Source organism: Esox lucius, chromosome 11 (genome assembly GCF_011004845.1).
Source record: "Esox lucius isolate fEsoLuc1 chromosome 11, fEsoLuc1.pri, whole genome shotgun sequence".
Lineage (NCBI taxonomy): Eukaryota > Metazoa > Chordata > Actinopteri > Esociformes > Esocidae > Esox > Esox lucius.
In genome coordinates, this window is record NC_047579.1 from 1,454,581 (window position 1) to 1,479,435 (window position 24,855).

At 42.9% G+C, this 24,855-nt stretch overlaps 1 protein-coding gene across 3 annotated transcripts in view; it reads left to right on the forward strand.

Moving 5' to 3' along the window:
• The window catches only part of LOC105029103 (plectin), a 61,634-nt gene extending 37,398 nt beyond the window's left edge, over positions 1–24,236 (forward strand). For all 3 annotated transcript variants that reach the window (XM_010902274.3, XM_010902276.3, XM_010902275.3), the window contains 6 exons: positions 5,626–5,785; positions 19,551–19,655; positions 19,852–19,938; positions 20,995–21,166; positions 21,268–21,350; positions 21,473–24,236. In XM_010902274.3, coding sequence (XP_010900576.2) covers positions 5,626–5,785; positions 19,551–19,655; positions 19,852–19,938; positions 20,995–21,166; positions 21,268–21,350; positions 21,473–21,532 — 667 coding nt within the window. In that variant the 3' untranslated portion in view covers positions 21,533–24,236. The remainder of the gene's footprint in view (positions 1–5,625; positions 5,786–19,550; positions 19,656–19,851; positions 19,939–20,994; positions 21,167–21,267; positions 21,351–21,472) is intronic.
• The last annotated feature ends 619 nt before the right edge of the window (positions 24,237–24,855 follow it).

The window sequence follows — 24,855 nt, forward strand, 5'->3', positions numbered from 1 at the left end:
CAATTTTGGTGAGCTCGTGAAAATTGTAGCCTCTTTTTCCTATTTGTAGTGGAGATGAGTGGTACCCGATGGGGTCTTCTGCTGTTGTAGCCCATCCGCCTCAAGTTTGTGCGTGTTGTGGCTTCACAAATGCTTTGCTGCATACCTCGGTTGTAACGAGTGGTTATTTCAGTCAATGTTGCTCTTCTATCAGCTTGAATCAGTTGGCCCATTCTCCTCTGACCTCTAGCATCAACAAGGCATTTTTGCCCACAGGACCGCCGCATACTGGATGTTTTTCCCTTTTCACCCTAGAAATGGTTATGCGTGAAAATCCCAGTAACTGAGCGGATTGTGAAATACTCAGACCCGTCTGGCCCGTCTGGCACAAACAACCATGCCACGCTCAAAATTGCTTAAATCACCTTTCTTTCCCATTCTGACATTCAGTTTGGAGTTCAGGAGATTGTCTTGACCAGGACCACACCCCTAAATGCATTGAAGCAACTGCCATGTGATTGGTTGATTAGATAATTGCATTAATGAGAAATTGAACAGGTGTTCTTAATAATCCTTTAGGTGAGTGTAAAGATGTCATTAAGTTTGTCAAATACTGTCAAAAATTTCATTAAGTCTGTCAAATGCTGTTAAATACCTTAATAGAAGCAATACATTTCCTTTTTTTTGTACAGCAAATGTTGCCTAAAAAAATAAAAAAATAAATAAGGAACACAATTTGTTAAGGTTGATACAGGACAACCACTCATGTACAGTACCTAGTTCTTTGCATGGACAATAGCCCAAGTAATATAAACTATTCATAATATAATCACATTGAAAACATTAAGTATAAAGGAGGCTATATAGTGATAGTTACATTAATGTTAATACAAATAGAACACGGCTGAGCATGTTAGCAAAGTGCTACCCGGAAACTGACAAGCACTGGAGCTAGCATACAGCTAACTAGAGCCAGTTAATAACCAACCGAAGCCAGCTAACAACAAATAACAAGGAACTAGCTAATCGCTAACCCTTACAGTGCAACAATTCCAAAGTTTCTAAACCATACAGTTACAAAATTCAATTATATTAATCCTAGGGAATATTGTCAGGAGTGTTGTTTTCGGGGGAAAAAAGAAAATTCAGTGCAGTACAGTAACAAATTAGTTTCTTCCAAAGGAATGCACCACCGTCACGGCATTTTACAAAGACATGGGTCTCTATCATAGTTATACAATTACCATGCATTTCCAAGCCTCTACATACTCTTTAACAGGCATGTTATCAAACTGTATCAAAAGGTCCAGTGTACTTTTGTACTAACAGGATAAATTATGAGAAAGACAAGGCTTTTCCTTGAAGAGTTACTAGAACACACAGGTTTTTTGATCGTTAACAGGCCCAACGCAACACGACCACGTCAAACTGCCCCCTACCGGCCAACCGTAGTAAGTGTCCTTCAATATAAAAGAGTCCTTAAAAATTCTTTATCAACCCCAAATGCGACCATACCTTTTGTATGTCACCTATCTGAAGAAGCAAGTAGCCATTCTACCTTTTAATAATGGTTGCCGCACTGTAAACGTATTAACATATTGGATTATGTATATTACTTAGCCTATTGTTCATGCAAACCACTAGTTACATGAATGGATGTCCTGCATCAACATTAACAAAATTACAGTACAAACTATGTTCCTGGAAAAAACTTTGATACTAACTTGACTTGTTTTTTCACATCATGGAAAAGTCTGCCCAAGACACCATTATAATGGCATATGGCTAACCAGTGGTGCCACTATCATTTTGAGGTGAATCTTCAGTGACCAATTTGTGTTTCTGTCATGAATGCTCAATATGCTGAGTATGAGCACCAGTCTCAGGATCAGCAAAGTTCCTTTTATGGCTGACAGAATACTGGCTAAATAGTTTCTTCAAGTTTGATAATTAGGCCCATGTTTAGGACAGGTTATGATGTCCTGGTTACTGTCATGTTGTTATAAAAAAAGACACTGACAGGTTCAAAACCCCTTAATGATGTGAAACATTTTGAGATCCGTGACGTCACCCGGTATGGCGCAGCCGGGGCCCCACCCTGGAGCCAAGCCCGGGGTTGGGGCTCGTACGCGAGCGCCTGGTGGCCGGGCCTTTCCCCATGGGGCCCGGCAGGGCTCAGCCGGAACGAGCTACGTGGGGCGGCCTTCCCATGGGCTCACCACCCACAGGAGGGACCATAAGGGGCCGGTGCGGAGAGGATCGGGCGGCAGTCAAAGGCGGGGGCCTCGACAACCCGATCCCTGGACACAGAAACTAGCTCTATGGACGTGGAACGTCACCTCGCTGGCGGGGAAGGAGCCTGAGATTGTGCGTGAGGTTGATAGGTTCCGACTACAGGTAGTTGGGATCACCTCTACGCACGGCTTGGGCTCTGGAACCACACTCCTTGAGAGAGGATGGACTCTTCACCACTCTGGAGTTGCCCATGGTGAGAGGCGGTGGGCTGGTGTGGGTTTGCTTATAGCTCCCCAGCTCTGCCGCCATGTGTTGGAGTTTACCCTGGTGAACGAGAGGGTCGTTTCCCTGCGCCTACGGGTCAGGGATAGGTCTCTCACTGTTGATTGTGCCTACGGGCCGAACGGCAGTGCAGAGTACCCAACCTTCTTGGAGTCTCTGGGAGGGATGCTGGAAAGTGCTCTGACTGGGGACTCTATCGTTCTACTGGGGGACTTCAACGCCCACGTGGGCAACAACAGTGACACCTGGAGGGGCGTGATTGGGAGGAACGGCCCCCCTGATCTGAACCCGAGCAGTGTTCAGTTATTGGACTTCTGTGCTAGTCACAGTTTGTCCATAACGAACACCATGTTCAAGCATAAGGGTGTCCATCAGTGCACGTGGCACCAGGACACCCTAGGTCGCAGATCGATGATCGACTTTGTTGTCGTTTCATCTGACCTGCGGCCGTATGTCTTGGACACTCGGGTGAAGAGAGGGGCGGAGCTGTCAGCTGATCACCACCTGGTGGTGAGTTGGATCCGATGGCGGGGGAGGAAGCTGGACAGACTCGGCAGGTCCAAGCGTACTGTAAGGGTCTGCTGGGAACGTCTGGCCGAGTCTCCTGTCAGAGAGATCTTTAACTCCCACCTCCGGCAGAGCTTCGACTGGATCCTGAGGGAGGCTGGAGATATTGAGTCCGAGTGGACCATGTTCTCCACCGCCATTGTCGAAGCGGCCGCTCGGAGCTGTGGCCGTAAGGTCTCCGGTGCCTGTCGAAGCGGCAATCCCCGAACCCGGTGGTGGACACCGGAAGTAAGAGATGCCGTCAAGCTGAAGAAGGAGTCCTTTCAGGCCTGGTTGGCTTGTGGGACTCCTGAGGCAGCTGACTGGTACCGGCAGGCCAAGCGGACTGCAGCCCGGGTGGTTGTGGAGGCAAAATCTCGGGCCTGGGAGGAGTTCGGTGAGGCCATGGAGAAGGACTATCAGCTGGACTCGAAGAGATTCTGGCAAACTGTCCGGCGCCTCAGTAGAGGGAAACAGTGCCCTACCAACGCTGTTTACAGTAGAGGTGGGCAGCTGTTGACCTCAACTGGGGATGTCGTCGGGCGGTGGAAGGAGTACTTCGAGGATCTCCTCAATCCCTCCGTCATGTCTTCCATTGAGGAAGCAGAGGATGAGGGCTCAGAGGTGGACTCGTCTGAAGGCTGAAGTCACAGAGGTAGTCAAGAAACTCCTCGGTGGCAAGGCACCGGGGGTGGATGAGATCCGCCCTGAGTACCTCAAGTCTCTGGATGTCTTGGAGGACAGTACCTCTGGGATGGCAGACCGGGGTGGTGGTCCCTCTTTTTAAGAAAGGGGACCGGAGGATGTGTTCCAACTATAGGGGGATCACACTTCTCAGCCTCCCCGGGAGAGTCTATGCCAGGGTTCTGGAGAGGAGAATATGGCCGATAGTAGAACCTCGGATCCAGGAGGAACAGTGTGGTTTTCATCCGGGCCATGGAACACTGGACCAGCTCTATACCCTCTACGGGGTGTTGGAGGGTTCATGGGAGTTTGCCCAACCAATCCACATGTGTTTTGTGGATTTGGAGAAGGCATTCGACTGTGTCCAACGCGGCTTCCTGTGGAGAGTTCTTCGGGAATATGGCGTCCTTGTTCCTTTGCTAAGGGCTGTCAGGTCCCTGTACGACCGAAGCAGGAGCTTGGTCCGCATTGCCGGCAGTAAGTCAGACTTGTTCCCAGTGCATGTTGGACTCCTGCAGGGCTGCCCTTTGTCGCCGGTTCTGTTCATAATTTTTATGGACAGAATTTCTAGGCGCAGCCAGGGGCCGGAGGGTGTCAGGTTTGGGGACCACACGATTTCGTCTCTGCTCTTTGCGGATGATGTTGTCGTGTTGGCCCCTTCAAACCAGGATCTTCAGCACGGTTTGCAGCCGTCCCAGTGCGAAGCAGTGGGGATGAGAATCCGTACCTCCAAATCCGAGGCCTTGGTCCTCATTCGGAAAAGGGTGGCTTGCCCACTTCAGGTTAGTGGAGAGTGCCTGCCTCAAGTGGAGGAGTTTAAGTATCTAGGGGTCTTGTTCACGAATGAGGGACGGATGGAACGGGAGATTGACAGACGGATCGGTGCAGCTTCTGCAGTAATGCGGTCGATGTATCGGTTTGTCGTGGTGAAGAAAGAGCTGAGACACAAGGCGAAGCTCTCGATTTACCGGTCAATCTACGTTCCTACTCTCACCTATGAGCTTTGGGTCATGACCGAAAGGACAAGATCCCGGATACAGGCGGCCGAAATGAGCTTTCTCCGCAGGGTGGCTGGGCGATCCCTTAGAGATAGGGTGAGAAGCTCGGTCACCCGGGAAGAGCTCAGAGTAGTAGATGTACTCCTCCACATCGAGAGGGGTCAGCTGAGGTGGATTGGGCATCTGTTTCGGATGCCTCCAAAACGCCTTCCCGGGAAGGTGTTTCCGGGCCCACCAGGAGGAGACCCCGGGGAAGACCTAGGACACGCTGGAGGGATGTCTTTCGGCTGGCCTGGGAACGCCTCGGTGTCCCCCTGGAAGAGCTGGAGGAAGTGTCTAGGGAGAGGGCATCTCTGCTTAGACAGCTGCCCCCGTGTTCCGGCCCCGGATAAGCGGAAGATGATGATGATGATGAGGTTATGTTGTCTCAGTTAATGTCTAGTTGTCATAAAAAAAAACATTGACAGGATATGTTGTCCCAGTTAATGTCTAGTTGTCATAACAAAGACTTCCAAAACAATGTCAACCTTGCATTAAAAAATGACATAATCAACAGAAAGACACCTAATGACATTCATAAATGTTCAAAATGTGTCATGTGTCATGTCATGGTTATTACAATATCAAGACAGTGTCATGTCTCTCTTATGCACACCCCTTCAAATAAAGTGTTACCGAAAAAAGCTTTCTATACATTACATTTTTTCCGACCAGCACAATAACACTTCTGAACTGCAATCTGACCCGCGGGTTGAAATGATTTTATTCCACCGGCTCAATTATTCATTTGCGGCTTACCCGTGGGAATCTTCGGGAAACCAAACAGGTGTGAAATTTGTGTTTAGGTCCTTAATATAGTCTGTACACTTGTTTAACCACCCCTTCTTTCTCTAATGTGCAGGGTTGAGTTGCAGTCACTGCACAGGGAGCTTGAGGTACTGTCAGACCAGTACTCCCAGAAGTGCCTAGAGAGTGCCCAACAGAATCAGGCCTTTGAGGCTCAGAGACAAGCCCTGCTGAAGTGCCAGAAGGAGAAACAGGAGCTCAGCACCCACAAGCAGGCAAGGCACTATGGGACACTAGACTGTACACTCTGTTTTCACTCATTGTGACTGTTGAACTTGCAAACAAAAGTCCTAGCTTGTGTTCATTTTGGCAAACCACAGTTCAAATAACCAGACTTCTGTATTCAATGTCTGTAGCAACACTTACTTGACCAAGATCCTGATCTGTCTTCTGATCCGTTCTGGCCCATTGACACCAGGCACCAGTCTACGAATCAGGAAGCATTTCGACCACCTAACGTGGGTACAGTCGTGGCAAAGCGGTGAAATGTTTTAGCATATGTGCGCAGACCACAAACCTGGCATGGGATTTTAGGCTGTGGATTTTAGGCTTTACCAAGCCCCCAATCACACTGGCTCCAGAAAACTTTGACCATACATAGCATATCGTTCCCTCTTCGTTATGTCTGAGCTACCCAAAAACATATTTAGCCATTGAGCATCAGAACCACTGGCTTTGTTAATTAGAGGAAGTTTAACAAACTGGGAATTTGTTCTGGTCCGTTAGTGCTGCAGTTTTGTACAAAAGAAATAAAGACAAATAAGAATAGTGGACTGGGCACAAAAACAGTAGACTGAGCATTAATAAATTACAAAAAAAATATACACAAAAATCTGTGAGGTGCAAGAATTGTCCAGTTGAGGGTTGTGTGTATGTGGGGTTATAGATTTGTCCAGTTGAGGGTTGTGTGTGTGTGTGGGGAGCGGGCTATAGTCAGTTTGGCTCCAGGGGCATGTTCATGAGGCCTACTGTTGCAGGAAAGAAACTGTTCTTGTGGCAAAAGGTTTTGGTCCTGATAGATCTCAGCCTTGTGTCAATTTCCAGGGTGAGAGGGATCAGCCCCAATCATTGCCGCTCACCTCCGTGTCCTGGAATTGTGTAGGTTGTATAGAGATGGCAGATTACAGCTAATCACCCTCTCTACAGCGCAGGCTGCATCAATGGCTGCAGCGTGCCAGACTGTGATGGAGGTCAGGATGGACTATGATGGCAGTGTAGAAATGCACCATCATAGTCTTTGCCATGTTTAACTTTTTCAGCTACCGCAGGAAGTACATCCTCTGCTGAGCTTTCTTTGTATTTGAGGTGATGTTCAGCTCCCACTTAAGGTCTTTGGCGATTACAGTGCACAGAAAGCAAAAGGACTCCACAGAATTGACTGGGTAGCCACCCAGGTTAATGGGGGGAGGGCTGCTGGGTTTCTCCTGAAGTCCACTGTTATCTCCCCTGTCTTTCGGGCGTTGAGCACCAAGTTGTTCTGACTGCATCAGGACACCAGATGGTCAAACTCCCACCTATAGGCGAATTCATCTCTATTAGAAATAAGTCCGATGAAGGGGGTGTCATCAACAAATTTCAGGAGCAGCCTATACTCCAGCTTGAGTGATGACTTGAGGTGCTGCTGTTGGTGTACAGGGAGATGAGTAGGGGGGACAGGACACAGCCTTGAGGGGAGCTGTTGCTGATGGTCAGGGGGTCAGACCACTGCTTTCCCAGACTCATGTGCTGCCTCCTGTTGGACAAGATGGTTGGGATCCACCTGCATGTGGACTCGAGGACTCCCAGTTGGACAGTGGCGAACTGTGACTACTGGAGCTAGGTCCTCAGTAGTGGAAAAAATACCTGACGTCAAACATATAGATAGAGAACACGGATGCCTGTGTTTACAGAGCATGTCTTGAGACCTTTCTTTTGTAGACCTATATAGGAGAAGCAATTTTTTTATGACAAAGTCAAACGGTCCTAAGCCATGCCTCATCTTTGTTTCTTTTTGTTGTTTCAAAGAAACATTTGCCAAAACATTCAATCGAATAGTGGCAAAATAAATTAAACAACACAAATACTCACATTGTTTCAATACCACGGATAGTATATGTACAGGAAGGCTGTGATCCACCTGCATGTGAACTCGGGCACTCGGAGTTGGGATAGCTTGTCTTTATGGTGCCATCAGGCCCTGCTGCTTTTCGGTGGTTCTGTCTCTTGAATAGTCTGTTAACGTGCCCCTCCAGGATTGAAAGTTCCATTGTAGTGGCAGGGGTGGGGATGTTTGTGATGGGTGTTTGTGAATGGGTCCCGATGGTGGGGAGTTTAAATTTGAGGGTATTCACATCCAAATTGGGGAAGGGTTTAGGAATTACAGCTCTTTTAATATGTAGCCCCCTCTTTTTCAAGGGACCAAAAGTAAATGGACAATTGACTCAAAAGCTGTTTCATGGAAAGTTGGGGGCTATTCCTTTGTTATTTCTTAATCAATTATGCAGGTAAAAGGTCTGGAGTTGATTCCAGGTGTGGCATTCGCGTTTGGAAGATGTGAACCCACAACATGCGGTCAAAGGAGCTCTCAATGCAAGTGAAACAGTCCATCCTTAGGCTACAAAAAAAATCCATCAGAGAGATAGCAGGAACATTAAGATTGGCCAAATCAACAGTTTGGTACATTCTGAGAAAAAAACAAAGCACTGGTGAGGTCTGCAACACAAACAGGCCTGGACGTTCACAGCAGACAACAGAAGTGGATCTAAAATCCTTTCCATGGTAAAGAAAACCCTTTCACAACATCCAGCCAAGTGAAGAACACTCTCCAGGAGATAGGCATATCATTGTCCAAGTTTACCATAAATAGAAGACTTCACGAGAGCAAATAGAGAGGGCTCACCACAAGGTGCAAAGCATTCACAAGCCTCAAGAATAGAAAGGCCAGATTAGACTTTGCTAAAAAACATCTAAAAAGCCAGCCTAGTTCTGGAACAGTATTCTTTGGACAGATGAAACTAAGACCAACCTGTAGCAGAATGGTCGTAGAAAAAAAAGTATGGAGAAGGTTTGGAACGGCTCATGATCTGAAGCATACCACATCATCTGTAAAACACGGTGGAGGCAGTGTGATGGCATGGGCATGCATGGATTCCAATGGCACTGGATCACTAGTGTTAATTGATGAAGACAGAAGCACCTGGATGAATTCTGAAGTGTATAGGGATTTATTGTCTGCTCAGATTATGTCAATCAATCAATCAGGTTTATGTATAAAGCCCTTTTTACATCAGCAGTTGTCACAAAGTGCTTTTACAAAACACCCAGCCTGAAACCCCAAGGAGCAATCAACAACAATGTTGAAGCAAAGTGGCTAGGAAAAACTCCCTAAGAGGGGCTGTAATTTAGGAAGAAACCTAGAGAGGAACCAGGCTCGGAGGGGTGATCTGTCCTCTTCTGGCTATGCCGGGTGAACATTTTAAGAGTTATGGAATTTCTGGCAGCTGGAATTGTTGGGCATCATCTTGATCTGCAACACAGGCAGAAGGACTTTGGACAGTGGCAGCAACGAGTCTTTAGAGCCTGGTACTCGGGAGGTGTGGGCCAAAACCTCATGTGCTCATAAGTTTGAACAGAGCAGGAGAGAACTGACCCTACTCCCCCCAGCACATTAATATAGCAGCATAAAATCTTGGGGCTGAGACAGGGGGGTCCAGTGACACTGTGGCCCAATCCGGAGGAGGCCTCGGACAGGGCCCAACAGGCAAGAAGTCTATCCGCCCACATTGCCAAGCATCAACCAAAGAAACACCAACCAATCGCAACCACCCTGAAATGAGTGCCAAGTATTGCCAACAGAGTTCACTCCAATTGAACAACGGGCGCAACGGAGAGACAACAAGCCAGTGACTCCGCCCCCAAATGGCATTGGAGAACGGGCATCCCAGTGGGAATGAGAGCACACCTGGCAAGACAGCAAGGGTGGATAGTATCAAGCTTTTCCGTTCACCTTCACACCCCTGGGCCAGACTGCACTTAATAATAGACCATGCTGAAGAGATGAGTCTTTAGCAGACACTAGAAAGCTTGCACTGAGTCTGTATTTCGAACCTTAATTAGCAGATCATTCTACAGTAGTGGAGCTCTATGAGAGAAAGCCCTGCCTCCAGCTTTTTGTTTAGAAATTCTAGGTACAGAAGGCCTGCAATCAGATTCAGCCAAATTCAGCAAAGCTTCACTTTACAGATGGACAATGACACAAAACATACAGCGAAAGCAACCCAGGAATTTTTTAAGGCAAAGAAGTCACCTGATCTCAACCCGATCGAGCATGCATTTCACTTGCTGAAGACAAAACTTAATACAGAAAGACCCACGAACAAACAACAACTGAAGACAGCTGCAGTAAAGGCAAAGCATCACAAAGGAGGAAACCTAGCGTTTTAGTGATGTCCATGCATTCCAGACTTCAAGCATTCATTGCTGGCAAAGGATTCTCAACAGTATTAAAAAAATAAATAAAAACCAGCCTATACTCCAAACAGAAGCAGAGTTGTTGGTCAAGAACTGTTGTTTTAGTTTCTCTCCATACAAGCACCTGGCTTCCTTCACTACCTTACCAAAGCAGTATTTAGCCTCTGTACCTGTCTCCTTCCCAGCTCATGAACGCCTTCTTTTCCGAACGTAACCGTCAGAGTTTGGCTGTGGACCAAGGTTGGTCATTATTGTAACTTACCCTGGTCTGTGTTGGTATGCAGCTGCCCTCACAGAAGCTGATGTATGATGTCACAGCATCAGTGTACTCATCCAGACCATTAGTGGCACACATAACATTTTTCCATTCAGTGCATTCCAGACGCATTCCAGACATGCACTCTGTTGTTTCACTGTTCCACATCTTTGACTTTTGCACAACAGGCTTAGAAATCTAGGAATCACAAAAAAATTCAATTTTTTTTATGCTATGTTCTTGTTCTTTTGATTTGCATAAAAAAAAAAACATCAGAGCTGTGTATATTACAGTCTTGTTGCATTTTTTTTCTCCATCCTTGCCTTGACCCTACATAGTTTCTCTCTCAACTTCCTTCAGCTTTACTTGGCTCTGCTACTTGCACTGATCCAGTGTCTTCACTTTCATATATTTATATTGTTATTGACTTAAATATAAAATTAACATACTTAAAATGTTTTACACTGTATATTACACCAGTTATCTTCATCTGTCTCACAAACTCTCTTTAAAAAATAGGCATTACTACGTTTTATGCTTGGGTGTAAAAAAATAAAAAACTGGGATCCACTTGTTTTTCTGGCATTACTCATCTCTGCAATGTCAGGACCGGTTTGGTCTTGTATGCAAGGTTGCCAGATTTCATTCAAATCGAAAATCTCTCACAGACTCACAAAACGCTCAAATGCTATTTTTCTATACAACCCTATCTGTAAATGAACCTGTTCAGGCCCATTTAAAATTGCCCAATTGAATGGGAAACCTTCCCATCTGGAAACACTGCCAAAATGAAACATTACCCCATAACGTCATATTTGCTGCAATATTTCGCTGCTAATTCATATATGAGTGCAAAATAATGTTTTACAATGCTGGCGGTGCGAAGCAGTGCAAGATTTTGGGAAGGTGGTTGCCTTTGCGTTTTATATACAGGAAAAGCCCTGGTATACTGTATTATAACCTCTTTCAATTCTCTTGCCAATTGCACTCAGCTAGGAGAGATAGAGAGATGTGTGTGTTGACACCTACCGACATGACTGCACAACTACAAGCCAGTCGTCCAAGTAGGCTAACACCCTGAGCCCCCTTCACCTCATGGATGCTTGGGCTCCTTCTGCCACCTGGGAAAAGGTGTGAGTAAATTTGAGGTGTCTGAACGTGGATACATTAAATTGAAGTCACAAACCAACTGGGGTGGGCCTGTGGGGTGCCCTTAAACAAAGCATAGTTCCCTCTTCACCTGTTGCAGCCATGCTTTTCCTGAGAGGTAAATCTGCATGTTGAGACATGGAAAATAGTCAGTGATAGCCCAAACATCTAGACTTTTGCATACATACAATCTTTTGACACTCAGAATCTGATTAAGTTATGCCAACTGTTTGGTACACCTGAAGCCTAGTGACGCTATTAAGGGAATGCATCGCTAAGTCCCTCTTGGAGGTGGTCTTTTAGAAAAACAACAATGTGAAATACTGCATTGGTTAGAAATGCATACTACCAAACTGTTGACCTGGGTTTGATCCTCACAACAGACAAAACAAATTAGGTTTTTGTTCAGACAAATCCTTTGCAGGCTAAAAGCTGCAGTAGCTATATTATAGAAAGTCTAAATTAAACTGCTTAAGGGATCTATATCAATGGACAAACTGCACCTACAATGAACATATCCCTTCTGATTTAGATTTACATAGCATAGTTCACATTGCGTTGTTAGTGGTTAGCTATTCAACTGTTATTGTATGGACAACCAGCTACAGTTATCTTTGAACAATAGTACACTTTAGTTCAGTTAATAAATGTTCTATTGCCCATGATATTTCAGCAAAAATGTAATGGCTGGGGTAAAAGTTGCATTTGGAGATGAAACGGAGCTGCCGTACCCTTTGGTCTCATGGGAACATTGCCAACCTTTAACATTTTTACCCCGGTTAAATTCCCCTCACAGATATTCAAATTTTTCTCTCAGAAATATTTATCCACTCTGTACTTTTCAGCCATTGCACAACAATATATTGCCACTCTGTAATACCATGAATCTCATATATTTAAGAGAATAATTGTGTTATGTGACCGTTTTATACAGTTATTATTTTCTAAAGAAACGAACCAGCCATAGAATGATTGGAGTCGTTGTTTTCATTATAGGTAGTGTGATGGTAATTCCATCGATCAACACTCTTAAAGCGTTTGACAGGTTTCGGCTATTTTACCCTCTTTTGCACGCTATGACTATATCGGATGCAAATCCAGGCTACATGGGAAACAGCGTGTGTTTTCTCATTCATTCTACTCCATACAAGGAGAGAGAAACAATATTTTAAACCTTTTGTAATGAAACCACAAGACCAAATTAGGAAAGCATCATTGTACCAATTTCCAATCTATCCCTCTAATTAAATTTAAGACATTATTCTTGTATACAATCGACCACAACCAGATATACACAATTCAATATCCGAAAACCATTATACACAGGAACAATCTCTACTCCATCTTGCAGTCTAACTGCCGCAGTTTAACTTTTTTAAGATCTTGCACAAACCGCCAAACCACAGGTTGTCCTACAACCTTGGCTTTCTTTACTGGGAAAAAAGGAGTGCGACAGGGGCTGTTTGGACATGGAACAATTATGCTGTTCTCTAACAACACTTTAAACACAAGAGCTACCCCTTCAATAGCCTCTGCTTACAGTGGGTATTGAGCCTGGCATGGTCTATGGGGTCCTCTAGGTGTAAGTACAAGAGTCTGTGCATGGTTTATTAGCCCAACATCATAGTTATGTTGTGACCACAGGGAGAGTTGAACATCCGCAAACCTAGGATCTGTAGCAGCCACCTGGACTGCACAGACCTGACGGATCCAGTTGTCATGTGGCATAAGATGTACTTCCCGTTTACCCAAAAAGACCAGAATACATATTCACCTGTCCAAAAAATCTCTTTCACCATTTTCAAACCACACTTACTCAAAACCAACATCCTGACTTAACGAAACCTAGTTTATAAATCCTGAAAAGGTATAAATTCTGTATACTCTAAATATGTCAGAGAAAAACCAGGGTTATGTTAAGCAATGATCTCACCAGTTGATGCTCTCTGGTCCGTCTCCTCTGACCGTCAACACCCTCCCTCAGGCGGTTTAACATTCCTGTGTGCTCCCGTTGGGTTGCACACAGGAACTGTCTCTATTCTTGCGGGAACACTACATCTAAACAGCTCTTGTCTTGATTCCCATGGGTATCTTCCCAAATCCAATGTCCAGTCGAATGTCTAGTGGTAGATTCATAAATTGAAACATAGGGGTTAGCATAGTTTCTTCCTCAACCCCGGGTCTGTAGTCTGCTTTGGTCTTAGACACTGCAAACACCGGCCTGACCAACAGAGATTACGGATCTGGTGTGTACTTCTCCCACGTTTTGGACATTTTCTTGATCCGCGTAGACTCTCTCAGCACTTCCAAAGTGGAGCAAAACGGCCTCCAGACGGCCCACTGCATCACCACGTTCACAACAAAAAGGTCCATAGAGCGAAATTAGTTGGGGGCAATCCCGGTCACCAGCGGGGTAGGCTACGTAGATTTTAGGGACATTTTCTCCACCGATGCAGTGTCGCCGTGCGGGGTGGGACAATGCAAAACTCCAAGGAGTCCCAGCAATCGGTTTGGCGGAACACCGTGGGAGGGAGGGGGCGGTTTAGAGGGAAGATACAACCTGAGGAAAAACAACTACTAAACACAGATCAATAAACCACACACAAGATGTTCTACATACCATAGCCTAGGCCTTCAAAACAAATTAATATCATCACTTCCGTACGTTACCACGGTCATATTCATCCAACCTGCCTGGTAAGCCGGGCATCAGTCTCTGAACGAAACTGTCCAGACACCATAAACTTCACATAGACTTTTTTTTGTTTCGGTCCCTGTAATTATGAGGGACGATCAATGGCTTACTGCCGCACTTACCCATGTTCCCAATTCACCAAGTAAATCCAGTTTCAAAGATCCAACCTTTACTGCAGACCTAAAAAGGTCCAACCTCTTAAAAGGTCCAACCTTTGCTGCAGATTTTATTGATAAGGTCCAACCTCAACGGCAGGTTTTTAACCTTGCGGCCCAACCGTAACTGTGTGGCGCTCTTACCTCCTGAGTTCAACATTTCAGCCCGGGTACCTGTACTGATGAATCCCGAAAATAATTTAAGCCGGGCGCCCTGACTCTCACCTCTTTCGCAGCCAGTCCACGAGCTGGGGAGGATTTGCCATGTGCGGTTGACTCGCTAGGATATGATTTCAAGACACCAGGTTAAGTAACCAAGGACGAGCTCCCAAAATGTGATGGTAATTCCATCGATCAACACTCTTAAAGGAGTAAGTACAGAGACAAAATTCCCTTGGCACAATTAAAAGTTTATTTGCAAATAGGGAGACGCGTCAAACGCTTACGGAATAATAATCTGAGGAGTCTCTGAAGTAGATACATGAACAGTCCGTATTTATTACAGTTAAAAGGGGTGAGGTAAGATGCTGCCTATCTGTCTTGTCAATAAAACACATTCCCTTTGTTCTGTCAATACTTAGGCTTCACACAAGGGGCAAGCTGTCCTTCCCCACATGGGTGACCTCTTGAACTCTAAAGAGCTTTTACAGCATTGGGATAGACAATAGATTAGTTTTACAGATGCGCAGATTAATGAGTAACCTTATAATCTGCCGATACCAGGACAATGTTCAATTGCTGCCTAATATATCCCACCCAGTGTTATTCACTTCACCTGTCGGTGGTCATAATGTTACGGCTGATCAGTGTACATGAATGTGCATTTCACAAAAAAATGCATTACATGAGACAAGCCGTGAACATGCCATGATTTATTTCTAAGGAGAAATTCTCTAACCACTACACCATTAGGAGGTGATAGCGGTGGTCCAGTGGGTGGTTGCTATATATAAGCAGGGGGGGGGAAATTATTTTGTCATCTATAGGTTACAGTAAATGAACATCTACATACATGTTCTGTTTCTAAATGCGATATCGCTGAATTATTTCAAAACAGATTTAGTCTCTGGCCTATTAATCTCACAATGAAGTCAGTAAAAAATTGATTCAACTTAAAAAAAGAAACAAATTATTATTAAATCTCCATTCCTCTGAGCAGGATATGCTGAAATACGTTTAATTCAACCCAAACCAACATGTTTCTGCAGCTGTTTTAGGTTGAAATCAAATAATTTAACATAATTTATCTACTGTTTACAGTCAGAAGTTCGCTTCAGATGAGTGAGTTATGTTCGAAGCATCAAACTCAACCGAACATGGTGGCAAATGAACATGCTTCTATCCCATTTCTATAACATTTGTGGTGGTGACTTGAACATAAGTTACATTTAAGGCCAACACGCCGAGCATCCCCTTCGGAGCAGCAGAGGCATTTAGCGGCTCGTAGGCGTAGTAAAATCTTCAGCCTAATACCTAACTCCAGAGCGGTAAACAGTAACTGCACTTTGATGTGCAGCAATTTGAGCGTTCAGGAGTGCAGTGAAACAAAGACAAATAACTATAACTGATGTTAGGGGGTTCTGCCTTGGCTTCTCTAGGGCTTTTGGAATTTACAGCAAAGACAAGAGTATTTAAAAAAAAAAATGTACTCAAGATATTTGTCCACACAATAAAGCACATATTTCATGTTCCAAAAATGACTAACACATTTTCGACATTTTCGAAGCTGTGGCCTTTTGTCTTTGCATGGCAGTAGACACTTATTGTGTCCAACACGACCAGCTGTTCAAATAGCGTAGTGGTTGAAGACAGTCTGCCCCAAAGAAAAGCCGCTGATCTAAACCAGCCAGCGACAACAACATTCATCCCTTCAAATTGTGGGCCAGCAGAACTTGCCTGGTTCATTTTCTGGCTTCTCCAAAGTAATATATCTGGACTTTGGCTATTGGATAAAAATAGAACAAGAATCCTCAATGGTCTATGATTTGTCAGTTCAATTAGTATTACATGGGATACATACAGAAAAAAACTATTATATATGCCGCAGTGAATCTATTGTAGGAAATGTTCAGGAGAGTTGATAGAGTGACTATATGCAAAAAAATCAAGGGGCACTATGTATTTGCAATTGTTGCTGGCATTTTACTCTGCAAACCATTCTCTGATCCTCCCCCCCCTAAGAGCAGAACAGCAGATCTACAACAGGAAAATATCCTGAGCACGGGAAGTGGTGGAAATGCTATTGGTAGACTAAAGGGGAGGTGGTGTTGCCTCTTGAAACGAAATGACTTTGATGTTAAACTGGTCAAATCTATGGTGCTGACTTTCTGTGCTCTGCATAACCTTTGTGAGAGTCATGGAGAGGCCGATGACAATGGCCCTCATTTATCATTCTTGCGTAGAAACGGGCGTATATGTTGGCGTAAGATTTTGCTTAAACTCCTCTCACCGCCTGATTTATGAAGCTGTGCGTACCTTTAAAATCCAGGTGTACGCAATACCTTCCCTTGATAAATGCCGCGGCTGAAAACGATCGTCATTAGAATAACACGCCCCTATATATTCAAGTCTCCGCTTCCCCCACGTCCTCATTTTACGCCATGGACACACGGAAGACGGCAAAAAAGAGAAACTTCTCTGACGTGGAGATTGAGACGATCACCAGGGAGGTAGAAAGAAATAAAATTGTTTCATTTGGCAGTTTAAAAAGCGGAATAAAAGATGATGATGTGATGTGGAGTACCATTCATTCACATTAATAATTGCATGACAATTTGTAATATTCGTCTTATTATTTCATGATATTTATTATTAATGACGTTTATTGTTATTTAGAAGAAGAATGTCGTTATTATTATTATTTCTATTATTATTTAAAAGAAGAAGAATGTCATTTTTATTATTTTGTCAGTCTGAATTATATTTTGGTAATTTAAAGCCTTTTATTACTGAAACCAGTCCATGCACAACTGCCGGGCCTAACCCTGAAACGTCATGTAAAGCGCACAGGCTCGCATCTGAAGGAATACATATAAGTCAAATGCTTTGGTAAGGTCACACAAATGAAACCTTGAAGTCCATGTTGAACAAAAATAAACACTGAAGTTTGTAATTATGTTGTTGTTTTTTTTACAGTGGGTCATAATATATCATATCTTTTAGTTTGTCAGTGCGTTAGGATTTTTTTTTCTGCGCATTTCCGCACTAACTCAACACGTGCGTACACCACCTCCTGAGCTGGCGTAGGATTTGAGAGTGCCGTACGCCAACGTCCATATTGATAAATCTCAAAGTCACTGTGGTTTTGGGTGTACGCCAGGTGTACGCTGGAAATTTGGTGTACGCACTTTTGATAAATGAGGGCCAATGAGTGGGGGTTGTAGCTGTACCAGCAGAGCATATGGTGGCACTGACACTGACACATGGTGTAGAGGAGGAAAGCAGGGATGCCCCAAAACATAACTGCTCTAGAGGAGATCTGCATGGAGGAATGGGCCAAAATACCAGCAACAGTGTGTGAAAATCTTGTGAAGACTTACAGAAAACGTTTGACCTCTGTCATTGCCAACAAAGGGTATACAGGTGCTGGTCATATAATTAGAATATCATCAAAAAGTTGATTTATTTCAGTAATTCCATTCAAAAAGTGAAATTGTATAATCTATACATTCATTCCACACAGACTGATATATTTCAAGTGTTTATTTCCTAAAATCTTGATGATTAGACATGACAACTAATGAAAACCCCAAATTCAGAAAATTAGAATATTGTGAAAAGATTCAATATTGAAGACACTTGGTGCCATACTCTAATCAGCTAATTAACCCAAAACACCTGCAAAGGCCTTTAAATGGTCTCTCAGTCTAGTTCTATAGGCTACACAACCATGGGGAAGACTGCTGACTTGACAGCTGTCCAAAAGACGACCATTGACACCTTGCACAAGGAGGGCAAGACATAAAAGGTCATAGCTAAAGAGGCTGGCTGTTCCAAGCACATTAATAGAGAGGTGAAGGGAAGGAAAAGATGTGGTAGAAAAAAAGTGTACAAGCAATAGGGATAACCGCACCCTGGAGAGGATTGTGAAACAAAACCCATTCAAAAATGTGGGGGAGATTCACAAAGAGTGGACTGCAGCTGGAGTCAGTGCTTCAAGAACCACCACGCACAGACGTATGCAAGACATGGGTTTCAGCTGTCGTAATTCCTTGTGTCAAGCCACTCTGGAACAAGACACAGCGTCAGACTGGGCTAAAGACAAAAAGGACTGGACTGCTGCAGAGTTATGTTCTCTGATGAAAGTACATTTTGCATTTCCTTTGGAAATCAAGGTCCCAGAGTCTGGAGGAAGAGAGGAGAGGCACAGAATCCACATTGCTTGAAGTCCAGTGTAAAGTTTCCACAGTCAGTGATGGTTTGGGGTGTCATCTGCTGGTGTTGGTCCACTGTGTTTCCTGAGGTCCAAGGTCAATGGAGCCGTCTACCAGGAAGTTTTAGAGCACTTCATGCTTCCTGCTGCTGACCAACTTTATGGAGATGCAGATTTCATTTTCCAACAGGACTTGGCACCTGCACACAGTGCCAAAGCTACCAGTACCTGGTTTAAGGACCATGGTATACCTGTTCTTAATTGGCCAGCAAACTCCCCTGACCTATAGAAAATCTATGGGATATTGTGAAGAGGAAGATACGATACGCCAGACCTGAAGGCCACTGTCAGAGCAATCTGGGCTCTCATAACACCTGAGCAGTGCCACAGACTGATTGACTCCATGCCACGCCGCATTGCTGCAGTAATTCAGGCAAAAGGAGCCCCAACTAAGTATTGAGTGCTGTACATGCTCATACTTTTCCTGTATAACAAAGTATTGAGATTAACTTTTGTTATTGACCAAATACTTATTTTCCATCATAATTTACCAATAAATTCATTAAAAATCCTACAATGTGATTTTCTGGATTTTTTTCCTAATTTTGTCTCTCATAGTTGAAGTGTACCTATGATGAAAATTACAGGCCTCTCTCATCTTTTTAAGTGGGAGAACTTGCACAATTGGTGGCTGACTAAATACTTTTGCCCCACTTACTTATATCACTTTTATGCATGTAATCCAATCCCATTAATTACAGTACATTTCAGTGTTTTAATCCAATCCTAAAGTCAAAATCCAAAGGGATTATTTTTGAAAAACTGGTCTTTGCAGTTGGTTAAAAAGAAGCTTATTTGATGTTGGTGTCTGATGACAGTCATTCTTCCTAACTTCTTAATTTAGGAGTTGACACAGAAGTTAACCGAGGAGATCTCTCAAATGCATTCCCGTTTCAGCGGGGAACTGTCCACCACTGCCTTTCAGGGAAAAGACCTCTACGAACTTGAGGTACTCTCATTATAGCAAACTTTATATTATACATACTCAGTCACTTAAAAGATTATTCAACAATAGATAGTTCCTTCTAAATGTTATTTATAAAAAAAAAGTTGTTATGGCTTATGGTACATCATAACTTTTACAGCCACTACTGACAAATTATCCTAATGCTCATGTGATTTTAATCCTCTGTGTTGTGTTAAAGGTGATCCTACGGGTAAGGGACACAGAGCTGCAGTGGCTCAAACAGGAGACTCAGTCTTTGAAGGAGGAACTGAAAGCTGCTCTGAGGGTACATTTACCTCCAATCATTTCAGAAAAAACTCAGACTCCCATTTATACCAGACACTTCCTTGCCCTCCCCACTGTAAAATACTTTTGACCAGTTAAAAGGTGTCTGGAATTAAAGGTTATTGTCACTTAAGGGATCACGTAATCTTTTTCTTTAATATAAAGGGATAAAAGGGATATTTTTCTTTCTTTTTCTTTCTAGCTTGTTAGACCTAATTTTCCATTTAGTGTTGAAGCATCTTCCAGACATTAGTTTTGATCAAAGTTCCATTTTTGTAATGAATTTGGCTTTCTAGTTGTGTGCACAAGCCATATACTGTAGTCGCCAGACACAGCAAAAAAATACTTCAAAAGGTCCCCACAAACTACATAACCCACTACACAACCCTTCCATGTCTTTGAGGTATATAAAGGCATGTCAATGCAAAAACATCTATTTCCACTATTATGATCGTAAATGTGTCACTTGAACTTCACTTCCTGCTTTGCCCTTGTCTTGGAACTCATTTCTAAATCCATGCAGTACTAGTCTCGTGTAGCCACATTCACCACCAAAATTCCTCAGAGCCTTGTTGTTAAGCCTAATACAGTGTTGATGCCTCTTTCATCACTACACTATTTAATCTGTATTTCAGTATGTCTACGCAGCCTGTGTTGACATGCAAAGGATGATGCCTACTCCATTTCAACAGGGAGGGGAACAACATTGAACATACCACAGCTGAAGTAGCTACATGACTCTGTTTTCTTAAAATGCAGAACTACGTTATTTTGGGGGAAAGAAAAACACCTAGAAATAAGAATCTAAACAGGCCCCGCAAAGATGGACAAATATATTTTAGAAATGGAACTTTGACTTAAACAACTGTTTGGATGACACTTCAAAAATAAAAGTGAAAAATGAGGTGTAACATAGTAAAAACAGAAATATATCTTTCAGTAGGTGATGTCCCATCCTATAAGTTTCTGAAATAGTGTGTATTTGCTAAAATGTACCTGGATTATATCAATAGTCTGGTCATCAAACAAGGTGTCAATCCTTCCTGTGCGTATGCAGGACAAGGAATACACCACAGACAAGCTCAAAGCCTTGTATGCAGAGTTTGATGTCAGCCGGTTCAAGGTCCAATGTGACATCACCAAATCGCAAGATGAGGTCCGGACTGCAACCGGTTCTCCTAGTGATGAAGAATGTAGTGTCAACAGCCCCACTGCTGCTCCGGCATACGGTGAGAAGTGCACGCTACCAACCCCACAAAGTGTAGGTCACACGCACACATGCAAAATATCACTTGACGTAAAGCCTTGTTTTTCAATGTATACATAATAGGAATAGGGACGTCGACAAACAACCCTGATTTCTTGAAGGAGAGGTCGACCCTTACCAGGCAGATCAGAGTGGGCCGGTCAAAGGTGAGAGGTCATCTGCAAACACAGTTGTAACTCACCCAACACAATTTGAATAGTATTCTATGCAGTAACTAAAAAAGAAATAATTTTGTAACTTATTTTTCCCCTACATATCCACCTGCCAGAGCCTGAAGGAAGGTCTTTCTGTACAAGAGAGAATGAAGCTGTTTGAGCCCATGGACTGATCTGATATCTGGTCCTTTTGATAATTCTTCTGAATGTGTGTAATGTTTGTCTATAAACAAATATGCAATGTGTGTATTGTGTGCAACAATGCTTGACTTGCCTATAAGCTGTAAAGTTTACCGTTGGGAGTGTTTTTAGAGCATTGATGTTGGTAGGAAGTATTGTGATTAACCGTTTATCTATGTATTATTCCACAGATCAAAACAATGCACATGTGCTAGCTAGTAAAAAGCCATTGCATGGCTCAATGCACATGTATTATTTTCGTAGTCCATTTCACCACAGCCAGACAGTCATATGAACTGTTTCATCTGTCAGAACATTCTTAAATCTAACTGCTGATAATGTAACACTGCATGGCTTAATTTAAAAAAAATTGTCCCGTGTTTTAGTAATCCATATAATGAAAACATTTATTTGAAGGTTAGTAAGTGTAAATATCTGAACACATTTTCCCCCAATCTAATCCTGACCACAAGATGTCTCTCTTAGCAGTCAGAGCATATTCATTGGCATTCTTATTTCCTTTGAGCCATTTGATTTCTACCTCTGTTATAAAGCAATAAAAGCAAAAATAACTGACTTCCATTCTAATGTACACCACTGAAGACCAACATGTCATAACCCATTTTGTGTGACAAGGTTTTTGTAGATCATGTCCTTCCAGTTGGCTTGATCTGAATTTAAGTTAGTTTCATTCTTATTTAAAACAAAATAGATCATTGAACTTGGTGGAATTAATTTTTAAAAATGGCATGTTCATTTAATAGAAATAGAGAAAATAATACATAGTCCTCATTGGTTAAAATGGAACTGCTTCTGTGTGCCCTTCCTTTCTTCTGAAATACACTGTTAGTGCCTGCAGCTATTTAGGAAACCTGAATGAAGATTTGTGAGTTGTTAAATTCCTTGTTTCAATGCAGAACAACAATGGATGGTAATGAGATCAGAGGCCGAAGGGTACTGTTAGGTTTTAGGTGTGAAAAAAGCACATTACTGTTTTAACAAATTGACATAGACAACATAACTAAATGCACATAAATATAACCCACATCACTGTTGCTGATATTGCACCACTGTATTTCTTGCTTTAGTGGAAAGAAAATAAAGACTCATGAGCTGTCTATTAAAGAAAAAGCAAGTGATTTGGATGCTAAAAGAAAACAGGAACTCAGAACCATAGCATAAAAAATGGGCAGAGCCAAATCAACAGTTTGGGATAACCCAAAACAGCCAGAAACCGTTCAGCAATCTGCAACAACCGGTCCACCAAAGAAAACTACAGGAGTTGACAGACCAGTGCAGAGAAAATGACCAGGGGCCGTATTCACAAAACATTTGACCTTACCTCTTACATGCCTGGCAGCTCATAAAGAGATGTGCATTCATCTTTTGATGGAGCAATAATTCATTCATGGTCGAGCTATGACCATGAAGTCTGCTTAGTTTTTTTGTAGTTGGTGAATATCATGAGGAAACCGAATAATTTGTCACACAATATGGGGTCTGTGGAGAGCATTTATTGTTTGATGTAATATTCTACTGACATGTGACTGAGATATACATCGTTTTTCTGGGCTGCATAGCTGCATTTTCCCTGTGGCTAAGTAGAGTTGTCCCATATGTCCGATATTATTGGGTTGTTTCTGTTTGTTGATGAAGTGACAGCATCCCTGACTAGCTCTACTATGATCATAATACCCTCGCGATTAAGGCAATACCTTGTTCAAAGCTCAGTATCAATAAGTGTTACAATAATTTTAACCTGATTACGAGACGGATTTATGGCAGCAGCCCTTTTAGGATTGTTTGTGACTTGGTCTTAGTGACTTAGGAGTCCTTGAATTCTATTAACTTTACCCAGATTTAGGAGCTGGTTTTAGTGTTAAAACGCTCTGTGAAATACTCTTAGACCAAAAATGTAGGAGTCCTAAAATTAGGACTGACACGCCCATAAAAAAAAAAAGTACTCCTAAATCAGCAAGTTAGGAGCTGCTTTTAGCCTTTAGATGTTTCTTGAGTTTTGTAGTTGTAAAAAACACAATGCAACGCATAATTACAAAAACATGCTGCAAATACAACCAAGGAGTTTATTTGGAGGACTGTCTCCTGATTTAAATCTCATTGAATATGCATTTCACTTGCTGAAGAGGGAGACTAAAGTCAGAAACTTTCAAAGCAACAGCTCATTATGGGTGCATAAATATGGAGGACCAAAAATAAATGTCTCAATAAACATATTTACACATAATAAATCAAGATCTATATGCAACTAAATATAAATGTAAACATAAATAAATATTAGTAACACATTTGTAAAACCTAACATGAATTTGTACTTAAATATTTTCCTAATTATTATTTTCAGTATATATTTCCCTGTTAATTCATTCCCTTAATCTTTTATTTCTGTATTCATTTCTGTATTTCCTTGTCATTAAGCTAATGGGAGTGCAAGACATTAACTGTCTGACTTAGCAATCATAGCAGAATCAGACTGTGAAGATGGTGAGTGTTATTTTATGGTGCGTTCCAGATGTGCATTCCACTTGGAGGTCGGAATTTCCGTTTCCAAGTCGGATGTTTCAACTGGAATGATCCCTCAAGTCGGATTCCACTAGAAACCAACTAGCCCCAAATTCTTAATCCAAGATGAGAGGACTACATTCATTGATTCAACAAGGTGCTGAAAGCATTCTTTAGAAATGTTGGCCCATATTGATAGGATAGCATCTTGCAGTAATGGAGATTTGTGGGATGCACATCCAGGGCATGAAGCTCCCGTTCCACCACATCCCAAAGATGCTCTATTGGGTTGAGATCTGGTGACTGTGGGGGCCATTTCAGTACAGTGAACTCATTGTCATGTTCAAGAAACCAATTTGAAATGATTCGAGCTTTGTGACATGGTGCATTATCCTGCTGAAAATAGCCACCTGAGGATGGGTACATGGTGGTCATAAAGGGATGGACATGGTCAGAAACAATGCTCAGGTAGGCCGAGGCATTTAAACGATGTCCAATTGGCACTAAGGGGCCTAAAGTGTGCCCAGAAAACATCCCCCACACCATTACACCACCACCACCAGCCTGCACAGTGGTAACAAGGCATGATGGATCCATGTTCTCATTCTGTTTACACCAAATTCTGACTCTACCATTTGAATGTCTCAACAGAAATCGAGACTCATCAGACCAGGCAACATTCTTCCAGTCTTCAACTATCCAATTTTGGTGAGCTCGTGCAAATTGTAGCCTCTTTTCCTATTTGTAGTGGAGAGGAGTGGTACCCGGTGGGGTCTTCTGCTGTTGTAGCCCATCC